We start from the raw sequence: 13,118 nt of genomic DNA, 5'->3' as shown, positions 1-13,118 counted from the left end.
AAGACACTAGTGACAAAGAGCGGAGATAAAAAGGAGTTCAGAGGAGTTTTCCAGGAGGGAGAAAGAAGGCTTGGGGAGGGAGGGAGTGGAGCTGTGGGAGAATGAACCTGTCATAGGAGAAGGGTCTTCTGGGAAGGGGTGGAAGCTACAGAGAAGAGCTGAGTGTATCAGGAACAGATCGCTGACCCCAGGAAGCATAAGGCAAGGTTGAGTAGAGGGAACAGCTTAGGAGTCAGAGGATACATTGTGTGATACATCCAGGTTCCCACCCTAGATAATGGAGGTAGGAGATTGACCATACGATGTCCAACTGAATTGGTCCCAAATCTTCCTGTGTCTGGGGGCAGGTGAGAGGAAGGTTCAGGCCTCTGAAAAGGAGTCAACAGAAGCAAGCTGGAGGAAAGCAAGTTTTGGCCCAAAGAGGAGGCCAGAGGTAGAATTTTTGCCTCCCAGTATTCCTAAAGCCACCTTCATAGTAGGGGGAACTAAGTACCCTTGGGGGAGAAGCCTGCTCTGGCCCAATTAGATTTGGGGAACTCTGAAAGCCAGGCTTCAGATGGGGTACTCTAGGCATTTCATGTTCCACTCATTAGTTACCTCATTCATTCACTCTTTAATCCATTCACTTATTCCTAAAACGTACATTAGCTGTTTCTTCCCTTCCTTCCTCATCTGAAGAGGCTTAAAGTGTTCATATTAGCACCGACTGTGTGCCAGGCACTGAGCAAGGGTTTTTAGAAATATATAGCTCCCTGATTATAATTCCTTTGCCATGTTCCCTTCTATTAAAACAAAATCTAGCTTTCCAGCATGGCCTAGACCAAATTTCACCTATTCCCTGAAAACTAAATCACGTTGGCCATCATCTCTTCCCTTTGGAAATCTTTCAGTACTTATTCTCTGAATCACATATTTTGCTATATATGTTTTTCTAGCTTACCCTGCCTGTCCAATGAAACTGTAAGCCCTTGGGGATGGGGATTTAGTATATGAATTTTAAGTGTCTCTAATATCTACTAAAGACACAGTAAGCCCTCAACAACAGGAATTACATTCTAAAGAGACATGCCTCTCTGCAGCAGAGTGGTTCTTGATGATGCACTATAACTAGACCTAATAATGAACTCTGAGTTCCTCAGGAACACTCATTGGAGCATGAACAGTTTAAATTACAAGGTCAGCTCCAGTAAAGACAGAAGATAAAATGTGAAGAGCAATAGAGTAGCAATTTACATTTGTTCTCATCAGACTAAAAGAATATATTATAATACAGTGTCAAGTTAATGCTGGAGCTTTGGGAAGTAGAATGTTACAGACATATTTTGTTGCACCCATTTTAGGTTTCCAAGAAGTGTGCTGGAATTATGCAGGTTCCTCTCTTGGAATGAGCAACTGCTTAGCGAGACAAATGTCAGATTCTAGAACTTGACCCTAGGACACTTTTCCAATACAGTGATCAAGTGACCTAGTTCAAGGAAATGACAAATAAATGTCATGGATTTCTCATTCAGCTGTCACTCTATGGGTAGGAGAGCAAGTAGGAGGAAAAGGGGAATATTTAGAAGTTCTAAATGGGGCCTTTAAAATGCCAATGTGGAGACATAAGAAAACTGGATCCCAACATAGTCTTCCCTTGACCAAATTTACTTTTTTCATTGCCCATCTGACAATGTTTCCCTGATTCCTATACCTTATCATCACTAAGCTTTATTTCTCCACATCTTGTTTTCTTCTATGATTTTATGTTCTTGCTTTTTATTTTATGCTCATTTCCTCCTTATAATCTCCTCTGTCTCTATCCCCAAAGTTTAAAAGATATGTCTTTTTAATTAAACATTTTTATTTCAATGCCCAAAGTGTAACTTGTAGTGAGAAAAAGACTCGGCTTGCACCCCAGGGGCCAGGGCAGCAGCAATTCTTTATAAGTGGTTGCTCTTTCAGGTTCCTGTCCTTAAAAATCTGTCTGCCCTGACCCAGTATTTCTATAGCATCACGCAGGAAGTACCTTTCTGGTGCATCTGGAACTCCCAGAAAAAAAGCACATTAAAGCTGGTAATTTTAATGCTTAATTTCATTATAATCTTAGATCCATTCATAGATCATCCATGTACAAAATGTTTTTTTAATATGCAGCTTTCAGTTTGCCAGAGATTTTTTGTTTTTTAGCATCCACCGCTATGTGTGGCAGGCACTGGTCTACAGATACATATAGAAATTAACTGCATTCCCATTCTCTGCTCTTGTGGATCTCGTTGTACTAAGGATAAGATGAAATCTGGCACATAATCTTCCATGACTGTTCTGGTTTCCATTCCTCCACCCTTCCTGTGTGAAATGCCTCCCTTTTGGGAGGGGGCACGAGGAGTTGCCTACTATTTTATCCAGGCCTAAGGACCTATGAGATGGGCAACATTTGTAAAGCATCTGTGGAAAGCAGGAAACCATTCAGGAACATCAGCTGCCCAGAGAGCTGAAAAGCTTGAAGCCCAGCAGGCCTGGCTCAAAGATCACGTGGCTGTTCTAGCTCTCCCGCTCAGAGTGGCATTCTCCCCTTGCTATACCCCAACTTGGAATGTCAACCTCAGGTTCTGGGAGGACAGAAGTTTGCCACTCTCCTTAAACGTCATCCACTACTTTGAACACTTATTGAGCAACTACCAACATCCAGACAATTTGAACATTCACTGAGCAACTACTTGGATGTATGTAATTGTTAGATGCTTTACACACATTGTCTTATTTTTTACAAACCTGTGAACTAGATGTTTTTGTTGCCTCCATTTTAAGAATGAAGAAATCCAGATTCAAAGAGGTATAATACCTTGGTCAAGGCTGGTATGGGTCAATGTAGTGGCTGCAACCTGGATCTAAATTGACCGTGTTTAAGAAAAAACAAACAAACAAAACAAAAAAACCAAAAAACTAATACCTCACACTGCCCCTCTCTGGGATTCTCCGCATGGTTGCCAAGCCGAGAAGGGGAACTGACAAGCACTTGTGGAACTGCATTCACTCACTCATTCAACAAGTGTTTTCCTGGTACAAACGGTACCAGCTTAAGGGAGGCAGTTCCTGAATTCAGGGCCTATCACATAAAGTAGACACACAGCAATCTAATAATTCAAATGTTGAACCTCTTTTTCCATGCGTCTTTCTAATCATTAAAAAAAATCCATCAAGTTATTTGTGTTATTTTTATTTATTTATTTTTTTGAGATGGAGTCTCACTCTGTCGCCCAGGCTGGAGTGCAGTGGCATATCTCACTCAGCTCACTGCAACCTCCGCCTCCCGGGTTCAGGCGATTCTTCTGCCTCAGCCTCCCAAGTAGCTGGGACTACAGGCACCTGCTACCACGCCTGGCTAATTTTTGTATTTTTATTAGAAACAGAGGCTCACCATCTTGGCCAGGCTGGTCTTGAACTCCTGGCCTCGTGATCTGCCCGCCTCGGCCTCCCAGAGTGTTGGGATTACAGGCGTGAGCCACGGCGCCCGGCCAGTTATTCCTATTATCTTTAATAGGCATTGAATTAGCTTTCTTTTAACTGAATACATTCAACATTAATCCTAGAGGTAGCATTGAGTTCAGCTGACACAATGTTTCAGAATCCAAGCCTTCTGCATCCTACTTTCAACCATTATTTTTTAAACCAGTGTAGAAAAATAGTTGTTCTTTGCTCCAATAAAGACATTGGAAAATCCAAATTCATAAACTAGACAGGGTATGAGGGAGTATTAATTAGCATGGCAAACACCCTCCCTTTACAAAATAATCCACTGTCTCTTAAAAAGGCTAACAGTGAACGAATGCTGGTATTAGTAAAGAAATCACTGGGCAAAGAAACAAAGAGCGAGAAAGCCACGTGAAGTCCCTGGAATTACAATAGAGATAAGCAGAACGATGGGCCTTGATTTACAACATTGGGACTTAAAGACAACTTTTTGGAACAAGCCACTGGGCACGGCCAGGAAAGGAACCTCCCAGTTGTAATCCATGCTGTTGTAAGACTTTGTGCAAAGAATGCAGGGGTGGAGGGAGAATTGGGATCTACCTGGGTTTCTAAATTTTCCCGGGTTTAATTTACTCGTGCATTCTGCTATGTAAAACAAAACATATTTTCGACTAAAATCTCCTATCTTATCAACGCAAAGTTTTCCTGCTTTCTATTAAGCAACAAGGTTACAGCAAGTGTAACAAACTGAATGTACTTATTGATGATCTTTCCTGCTCCAGACAATCCATCCTATCACCTTCAGCCTGGCTCCTACCCTGGTCTTCAGTTTACACTTGTGCCTCGTCCCTTATCAGCTCCCCATGAGATTCCTGGCTGCTATTTTAATACTCTGTTACTATTTTAAATCGGGTCGCACCCGTTCTTCTTGTCGGTGAGTGAGGGACTGCGATCCAAGTTGCGCGACCACACTGTGGGGAGTAAACGGAGACGGTGACTTGATTGCCACCCGCGCGCTTCACAGCGGTGGGGCCGACCAGGCGCCCAGGGCGCACGCACAGCGCCCCTAAGTGGCCGCTCCGGGCGCCTTCTCCCTGCCCCGCCGCGTCTCGCCTGCGCGGGCTCCAAGCGCAGCCTTAATAGGCTCCGAAACTTGAATCAGCGCCCCGATCCCGAGAGGGCTCTTCCTTCGGCCCCATCACTCCCACAATGGAAGGGCGGCCGCCTCCGGAAGGCTGTCCGCCCCCGCGTCCTCGCACCGGCCGAGCCCAGCGCGGGCGCCGAAGAGGTGTGGGTAGCCGGGCGCCAGAGGGGTCGGGCCCCGCCTGCGCCGGAAGTCCGCGCGTGCGCGCTGGCCGGCCTGGAGCGCGCGTCCGGCGCAGAGGGGCGGCGGGGGCGGGGCCGCGGCCGCTCGCAGGGTGTCCCCGCCCCCGCCCCCCGGCGTTCCGCGGTCGCCGTGACAACCGGATCGGCGGCAACGGCGGCGGGCTAGCAAGTCCGGCGCCGCCTCCCGGCGGTACTGCCAGGCAGGCAGCAGCCGCCCGGCCTCCACGATCTCCCCGCCTCCCGGCCCGCGGGGAGGGACGGGCCCGCCCTCCGCCCTCCCGCCCGCCCGCCCGCCTGCCCGCTGGAGAGTGAGCTGCGCCCAGCCGCCCAGCCAGCCCGCCGTTCTCTGGCCGCCGTCCGGGCGCGCGCAGCGAGCGGGCGCGACTATGCCAAGATGGTCCTGCAGGCGCGGAACAAGCACCGGGAGGCGGCTCCCAAGCCGCCCCAGCCGCCCCGCGCCTCACAGTCGCCGCTGAGGGGGGCGTCGGACGTCGGCGCCGGGGAGCCCGGGCCCGAGCGCGCGCCCCTGTCCCCGGGGCGCAAGGGCGCCGCGGGCAGGAAGGGGCCCCGCGCCGAGCCCGGCGCGCCGCCTGCCGGGGGCGGCCTTGGGGGGCTCCTGGCCGCCCGGCTGCGCTGGGCGCTGGGCCTGCGGCGCGCGGGGCGCGGCCGGACCTGGACCACGCTCCTGTTAGGTGAGCAGCCCTAGCGCCGGCGCCGCCGGGACGCGGAACTTTGAGGCGCGGGCCCCCTCCCCTCCCTTCCCCTCCCCTTCCTTCCCCTCTCCTCCCGCTTCCGCCGCGCCGAGCCCCGCCAGCCGGACCAGCCAGTTTGCAGCCCTCTCCGACTTTTTCACTGGGACGTTCTTACCTTCTCCTCCCCGCAACTCCCTGGCTCAGCTCTCCTCGCACGCTTCCCACCCGCGCTCTGTCTGGGCTTTAAAAGAATGGCCCGGGGATCAACAGCTGCCCGACCTGGCCGCGGGCAGCAGGTCTGCGCTAACGAGACTTGAGCGCTGCTGATTGGTACGACTGGCCGCCTTCCCGTTATCTCGGCCTCTGACCGCCGGGATGGTTTGCTTTGGCTTGGAAACGATTCCGTGGAGCTCAAAGCAAACGCACGTTCCATGTCCTAGAGAGTTGCTTAAACTTATAATTAAATTTTAGCGTACTTTTTTCTTCCTGGCCTCAAACGCCGCCGGTGGCACTTTATTTGTGATTCCCCTCGACACGTCACTTTCTAGGTTGTGTTGTGTTTGGGGCGCCCGAGCCTTAATCCTCCCTGCTGCCCTGGGAACCTTTGGTGAGGAGGGCTCTCCTCCCCTCCCTCTGCCATGCACCAAATGGATGATGTGTAATGATGTGCTGAAAAAAAAAAAAAAACAAAGTTGAAGCATTCGTATGTTTCGGACTGACTTCAGGTTTCCTTTGTTTCCTGGTTGAATTTCGATAAGGCAAGTTGTAGCAGTTTGGATAACAGGCCTAATTTTTCTAAGTCAACTAGTGAAATGCTGTTACATTGCTTTTTCTATATGCCTCAGTGGGCTTTTGGCTACTGAACTATTTAATTACTGTTGATTTATCCCTCAGTATATTTTCAGATTTCCTTGGTGATTCAAAGTTCCCTTAGCCAGGAGTTGGGGTCCAGTATAAGTCAAGGAATAGGACACAGCAAATTGGCTTCCCCTGAGATCACAGCCACCAATAAAAGCCACTCAGTCATAAAAAGCCAGTCATCTCTGTATGTTTTAATGGGCTCAAGAAGGTTGTTCTTAGGGTACTTTTTTTCCCCCCCATTGCCGATTCAAGCCTAGAAAAACCAAGTTTGTTTTTCTTTGTTTGTTTGTTTGTTTCCAGCACATTTCCCCCCGCCCCCTTTTTTTTTCTCAGTAGCAAGCTTGAAAAGCTGGCTAGTATGCAGGTTAGAAAAGCTCACCTTGGGGAGGCAGCACGATACTGTGGATGAGGCAGAGCCTTCAGATCTAGTACACAGCGGTTCAGTTTGGTTTAAGTTTCAGGTTCTTTTGTGAGTCTTTCGTTCTCTGCTAGTGGGGGGTTATCACATGGCGAATTTACTCCACAGGGATCCACAGGATCTGTTAAGGATCATAACTAAAAGGTGTGGGTGATACATGGGAAGATACTTTGTGTTTAGAGCACTTGACACATTGTAGTTGTTGTAATAAAAGAAAATGTGTGATGCTGATTTGAGATCTGATGACAGAATGGAGTTGCATTTTTATTGAATGACCAATATAAACATTAACCACTTTGTAGTAAAATATAGAATGGCATTGCTTCTTCAGGGATGTTACAATAACAAATCTTAGAATAATGATATTTATTGCTATTTTCTGCATATTTTCTTTTTTGATTGCGTTTCCTTTGAATCTTCTTTGGATGGATGCATGACTTATATTTGGTTGACTCACCTTTGGATTTAGTAATGCCCATACCTAAATACAGTTTTGTATTAATGTAACAGTATAGCACGTTGCTTGACTTGCCCCTTTGAGCATTGAAAGGAGGTACAGTGAATGTGGTAGATTGTATTTTTGGGTGTACCCTGGACCATGGCCATCAGATGTATGGAAGTTGGATGAACAGACCCAGGTCTAGAGACTTTCTGTCCTTGTTAACCCTCTGCATGAGGCCCCAGGGCACCTTGAGAGATGATTCTGCTGAATGATTGGACCTGGGTTGCTTCTTTCTCTGGCTCTGTACTGTCATAAACTGATGTCAGACCTATTTCTTCCCCACGATTATGCCCTGCCACAGCGTCAAAAAACCACTCAGATCCTGCAGAGAGGAGCAGAGTTTAGACATTTTTGAAAGCTGCCTTATTTCCTGTTTTCTTCCCCCCTCCCAGAATGAGTGAGAGTTGAGCTGACATTGTACAGTATTTCAATGTGGGACTTTAAAATAGCTGTTTGGTTTTCCACATTGCATTGCATATTCTTTTGTTCATCAAGAGTTCATTTGTAACTGATCAAAAAAAGAACAATTATAACAACTAAATATTAAGCTAGACAGAAATGGATTCATTTCTATTTAGAAAGTAATTTTGTAACTTAAAGCTCCGTGATAGAAACACACATTTTCAAGAGTTAGAAACTGTCTGGGGCTTTCCTCCATAGGTTCTAATCACTGATGAGGAACTCACTGCCGTCCAACATGGTCTTTCCACTGTTGGGCAGGGTTAAGCATTGTTGAAAAGTCTCTTTTCATAAATATATGTTTTTCTTATTGTGGGGCATTATTTGCTACTTATTTAGTGGTAATATTTGTAAAGAGGGGTTCTTGACATGTTTATTTTTAGAAGGTTCAACCTGATAGCTTCCTCATGCAGAGGCGGCTGTGACATAGTAAGAACCTTGACAATGTTTCCCAAACTTTTTTGACCACAGCCGACATTGTAACAATACATTTTATATTAAACCTGTTCACACTTCCACAATGCAACTCAGTACATATATGCATAAGTCTATATGTCTGTTGATCTATTTATGTATGCCAGTGCTCCGTCATGGAAACAATTGTGGTAGTAAAAGATATACCCATTAGACATGCAAACAAAGCATGTCTGTGGTGAAAGACTAACATGAGATACGATATACAAAACAATAAAAAAAGAACCTGAGTATGGGAAAAGTGGATGATAAAAACTACCTTTTCCCCCCTTTGCATTAGTACTGTTTGACTCATTCCCATTGCCCACCTGGTTCCTGTGGTCAATGGCAAGGGTACACCTGCTATAACCTGGTTCCTTATTGACATGGCTTTGCAACCTCAGCATTGTGGCATTTTGGGTGGGATAATTTTTTTGTTGAGGGGGCTTTCCTGTGCACTGCAGGATTTTAGCAGCATCCTTGGCCTCCACCTACTAGATGCCACTGGTATCTCCCCAGTAGTGACAACGAAAATGTCTCCAGATTTTGGCCATTGTACCCTGGGAGGCAAAATTGTGTCATTTGGGACCACAGCTTTTATTCTCTACAGCTTACGAGAACCTTGAAGCCCATATGGTAGGAAACACTTGCGACTTCTTAGAGGCAGAAGTGGTCAGAAACTGGGTGGAGGCAGAGAGTTGAATCTAGCTGTTGGGGACTGGATGGGGGGAGTAATGTGGTGTGGTAGAAGCAGCATAGCCATATCAACACTGGCCTGCATTTGAATCCTGTTTCTGCATTCGAGCTGTTCTACACTCCTTTAATGTTTCTCACCCTTAAAATGGGAATAATAAATGCTTTGTCTGATTATAGTAAAAAATAAATGAGATAATACATGTAAAATAGCACAGTAAGTTCATTCATAGTCAGTCATACCATATCATTGAGCGTCTACTAAGCCAGATGCTAGTTGGTGGGGTAAAATGTAGAATGAGACTCTGTCACCCCTACCTTCATGGCACTTACATTCTGGAAGGGGGGATGGTAAATAAATGAAAATAATTGCACATTGTGAATGAGTGCACTGCAGGAAAGAAACAAGCTGAGATAGAAAAAAAAGGAAATACCAACTTTAAGTAGGGTCAGGAAAGGTCTCTGGGGAGGTAGCCTTGAAGCTGAGACCGATAGAGAAGATGTCAGCTGAACAGAAGAGTATTGTGAATAGCATGTGCTAAAGGTAGGACAGAGCTTAGCATGTTGAAAGAGGAGAGGGTGGAGGTGCATCAAAGTGAGATGGGCATGGGCCAGATCTTGAAAAGGAGCTTGAGTTTTATTCTCAGTGCAACAGGAAGCCATTGAGGAATGCTCAACAGGAGGAGAGTGACATGATTAAATTTTTACTTTGTGAAATCTGCTCTTGGGAAAATGGGTGGTTGCACTACAAGGACAAAAGCGGAGAGACCCATGAGGAGGCTGTTCAGGGACCTAGCAAGAGGGTTGCTGGCCTAGATGAAGGCGGTGGCTGTGGAGATGGAGAGAAATTGGTCAATTTGAGTTGTATTTTGGAGGTGAAAATGATAGGACTTATGAATTAGGCTTGGATTGAGGGAAAGGAAGGAGTTATGAATACTTTGTACATTTTTGGCTTCTCTAATTGGGTAAATAATGCTGGCATTCACCAAGATAGTGAAGACTAGGGGTATGGATGAGGGAATGGGTTTGAAGGAAAAGGTCAAGAATTTCATCTTGGACATGTTACTTTTGGGACATTTGTGAGATGTCCAAGTAGAAATGCCAATCAGTGGTGGGATATGAGAGAAAAGGTCTGAGTGGAGACGTACTACAGGGAGTCATCAGCAAATAGGTGGTTTTCACATTAATGGTAATTGAATTTGTATTCCCATTGAACTTCTATTTCCATACTTATGGGAACAATAGCATCTTATACTGATAGGGGGCTTACTCTTTGCCAGGCTTTGTTGGAAGTGCTTTAGATGAACTCATTTAACTGTTTACTCAGTCCTCACCATGACACTATGATTACTGTGCTTGTTTTACCACGTGGGGGGAATCTGAGGCACAAAGATATTAAGTAACTTGTCCAAGGTCACCCCTACAATGTAGAAGGGCCAGGATTTGACCCAGGCAATGTGTTTCCTAAGTTCATGCTCTTAACTAGTATGCTATATTTCATCTCCTCTAAGGGGACAGTACAGCAAAAGAAATGAAGCCCTGGAGTCCAATTTTGAGAAACCCTAACATTTTGTGCTCAATAAATGTTAGTTTTCTTGTTTCTTCCTTCCCCAGGAAAAAGAAGGAAAAGAGGGTCATACTTAGAGATACAGGAACAAGAAGTAGAAAGAGCATATTAGGGGTGGCATAAGGGCCAAGAAAAGCTAAGGAAGCATGAGACACAGGGACACAGGCCATCTTGGTGTGCTTCCTTTCAAACAGACACATAGACCCAACTGAGCACCAGCTGTGAGAGTGTGTTTATGTTAATTCGTAGAGGTTATGCCAATGGGAATTTGGGATTTTAAAGAATTTCTTTAATGTTTACAGCCATTTTTTTTCTTTCTGAAACAGACTTCTGGCTAACTCTAAAGAATGTTTATAATCACCTAAACATATTTTATTATTAACAGATACAGTTAGAAGTTTTCTGAATATGTGATGCTCATTAGCATCCAAATAACAAATTTGATAAGTTTAGTTTATGTAAATATAAGCATATGTTATCTATTTGTGATTGATTTTTGGCCAATAATATGGCATCAATACTGAAAGCACATACAGTTTTATTTATGTACGTATGGGTATTTGGATGTTGCTAATATTTGAACTGTGGCTGTTATGCATTGTAAATACTTATCCTATTAGGCTGTATTAATTTCTCTTAATGAGTGTGTTAGGTATATTAATGTTTCTTAAAGTTCATGCTAATGAGGCAAGTTGTTACTTAGTAACCCCGAGGGATTGGTTCAAGGACCTCCCTCCGATATCAAAATCTGCAGATTCTCAAGTCCCTAGTATAAAATGGCATAGTATTAGCCTATAACGTACACACATACTCCTGGATACTTTAAATCATGCCTAAATTACTTAGAATACCTAATAGAATGTAAATGTTACTTATATATTTCTTACACTGTATTGTTTAGGGAATAATATCTGCATGTGTTCAGTACAGATGGATTTTTTTTCCGCCTACTATTTTCAATCTGACGTTGGTTGAATCTGCAGATGTGGAACTGACAGATATGGAGGACTGACTAAATCTACATTGTCATAGAGACCATAAACCTGTGTACATAGTTCCAAATGGGGTAGCTTTAGGCTTTATTATTCATATGTTTAATCCTAAATTCCTGTTTTGCTAGTTCTTTTGCCATCAGCTTGTACTTCAGCCAAACCATTGGGACATTACTCTTCCAGGGGAAGAGGCTGCTAGTTTTATTTAGTTACTGTTAGAACTGTTTAGTTATAATGGTTACTAGTCATCAAAGCTAGTAAAAATTACGTCTATATCTGGGTCTAGATGTTGTTTAATCTCATAAAGGGCAGTCTCATTTCATAGGGAAGATCAGTTCTCCATGGAGGACCTTTCATAATTCAGTCAAGAATCACTGAATATAAATACATTTAAAAAGCAGAATAATTTATTTTCAGAATACATAAATCTACAACTATTGTAGCATGATTTTGTGCTTTAATACTGCTTTCTATTTTCTCAGCATTCTCACTATTATTTTTTTCCTGAGAGCTCTTAATAGCTGTTTGTATTTTTCTGGCATCTTTCTCCATATTTGTGGCTGATTGTCAGGTGTGTTTTTCGGCACGATCACTATCACATAAAGAATGTTTGGATGGCATTTTGTAATTTTAACTTTATTAAAGCAGCAATTGTTAACATAATAGCGTAGCTGTCACAAAGACGACTTACAGAAGTTCTAGTATGGTTTATTGTACTGATCATGAAAACGTGTGATTTTATCTACTAGTTTACAGTAGCACTAATTGTAAACACAGTTTATAAGTCACTTGACCAGTTACTTTTGAAAACTTGTTACCTAGACAAATTATTAGTTTAGGGAGATTGTTGTAATTGAGAAGAGCGAGGCTTTATTAATATTTTTAATACTAAAATTTGTCCAAAGTGCTACTACTCTGCCCTTTGGGCAAATACTTTTCCTATTTCCTAACAGTAATTACTACTTTTTATAATATAGCTTTTCAGTGTTGGAGTTGTCAACAGCAGAATCTTTTTCTGCGGGTTTTCATATTAATCATAAAGTTCTTATGTAATTGTTTTCCGCTAAGTTTAAAAAGTTGTTGTTGTTTTTTGAAAATGAGACCTTATTTCTCACTCTTTTCTCATCTTTCATATCCATGGGAATGTTATAAAAATGTAGAACTTAAAGGTTACCTCTTAGAATTTTCTTGGTGAGAAAACTAAAATAGGGCCAGGTGAATGGCCAATGTAATTATTGAGTTCAGCAGGTGAAGTTTGGGATTGAAGTTGAGTTCTCTTGTCTTTGTTAATTACATCCGTGTAAAATTGTAGGTTTCAGATCTAAAGTCTAAGGCATCTGTCAAAGGCACATTAGTGGGAAGTTGACCTCGTGTCCCAAGACCCTAGAGCTCTTTTGACAAGAGCTTTACTGGCTTCTGGTTATTTGGGGGAATCACTCTTTTATATCTTTATGGTCAACCTGTCAGTCTCTGGGGTTTTTTTATATGATTATTTTTGAAAACTATTTAATCTGAATTTTTTTGTGTTGGTTGGTTTGGCAATGATATAACAACACAGTAAAATAGTAAAAAACTGTCACAGTTTTCTTAGTCACTTAAAAGATAAGCAAGATTTGTGATACCCAGGGGAAGCTTGCAATTTGAGGGGAATGCCTATCTTACCACTGGAATGGGTTATCAGTTAATGAACTTGTTAAATCTCTTG

The 13,118-nt window shown here is 43.7% G+C and overlaps 1 protein-coding gene across 4 annotated transcripts in view; it reads left to right on the top strand.

Annotated features, from left to right (window-relative positions):
* Positions 1-5,066: 5,066 nt before the first annotated feature.
* The window catches only part of DPY19L1 (dpy-19 like C-mannosyltransferase 1), a 115,952-nt gene continuing 107,900 nt past the window's right edge, over positions 5,067-13,118 (top strand). For all 4 annotated transcript variants that reach the window (XR_010134637.1, XM_055347547.2, XM_055347548.2 and 1 more), the window contains exon 1: positions 5,067-5,468. Coding sequence is in view for 3 of the 4 variants with exons in the window: in XM_055347547.2 (XP_055203522.1) it covers positions 5,171-5,468 (298 nt within the window). In the remaining variant the exon portion in view is untranslated. The remainder of the gene's footprint in view (positions 5,469-13,118) is intronic.

This window comes from Gorilla gorilla, chromosome 6 (assembly GCF_029281585.2).
Source record: "Gorilla gorilla gorilla isolate KB3781 chromosome 6, NHGRI_mGorGor1-v2.1_pri, whole genome shotgun sequence".
NCBI classification, from domain to species: domain Eukaryota; kingdom Metazoa; phylum Chordata; class Mammalia; order Primates; family Hominidae; genus Gorilla; species Gorilla gorilla.
The sequence above is the reverse complement of the archived record's forward strand: the minus strand, read 5'-3'. Positions and strand labels throughout refer to the sequence as shown.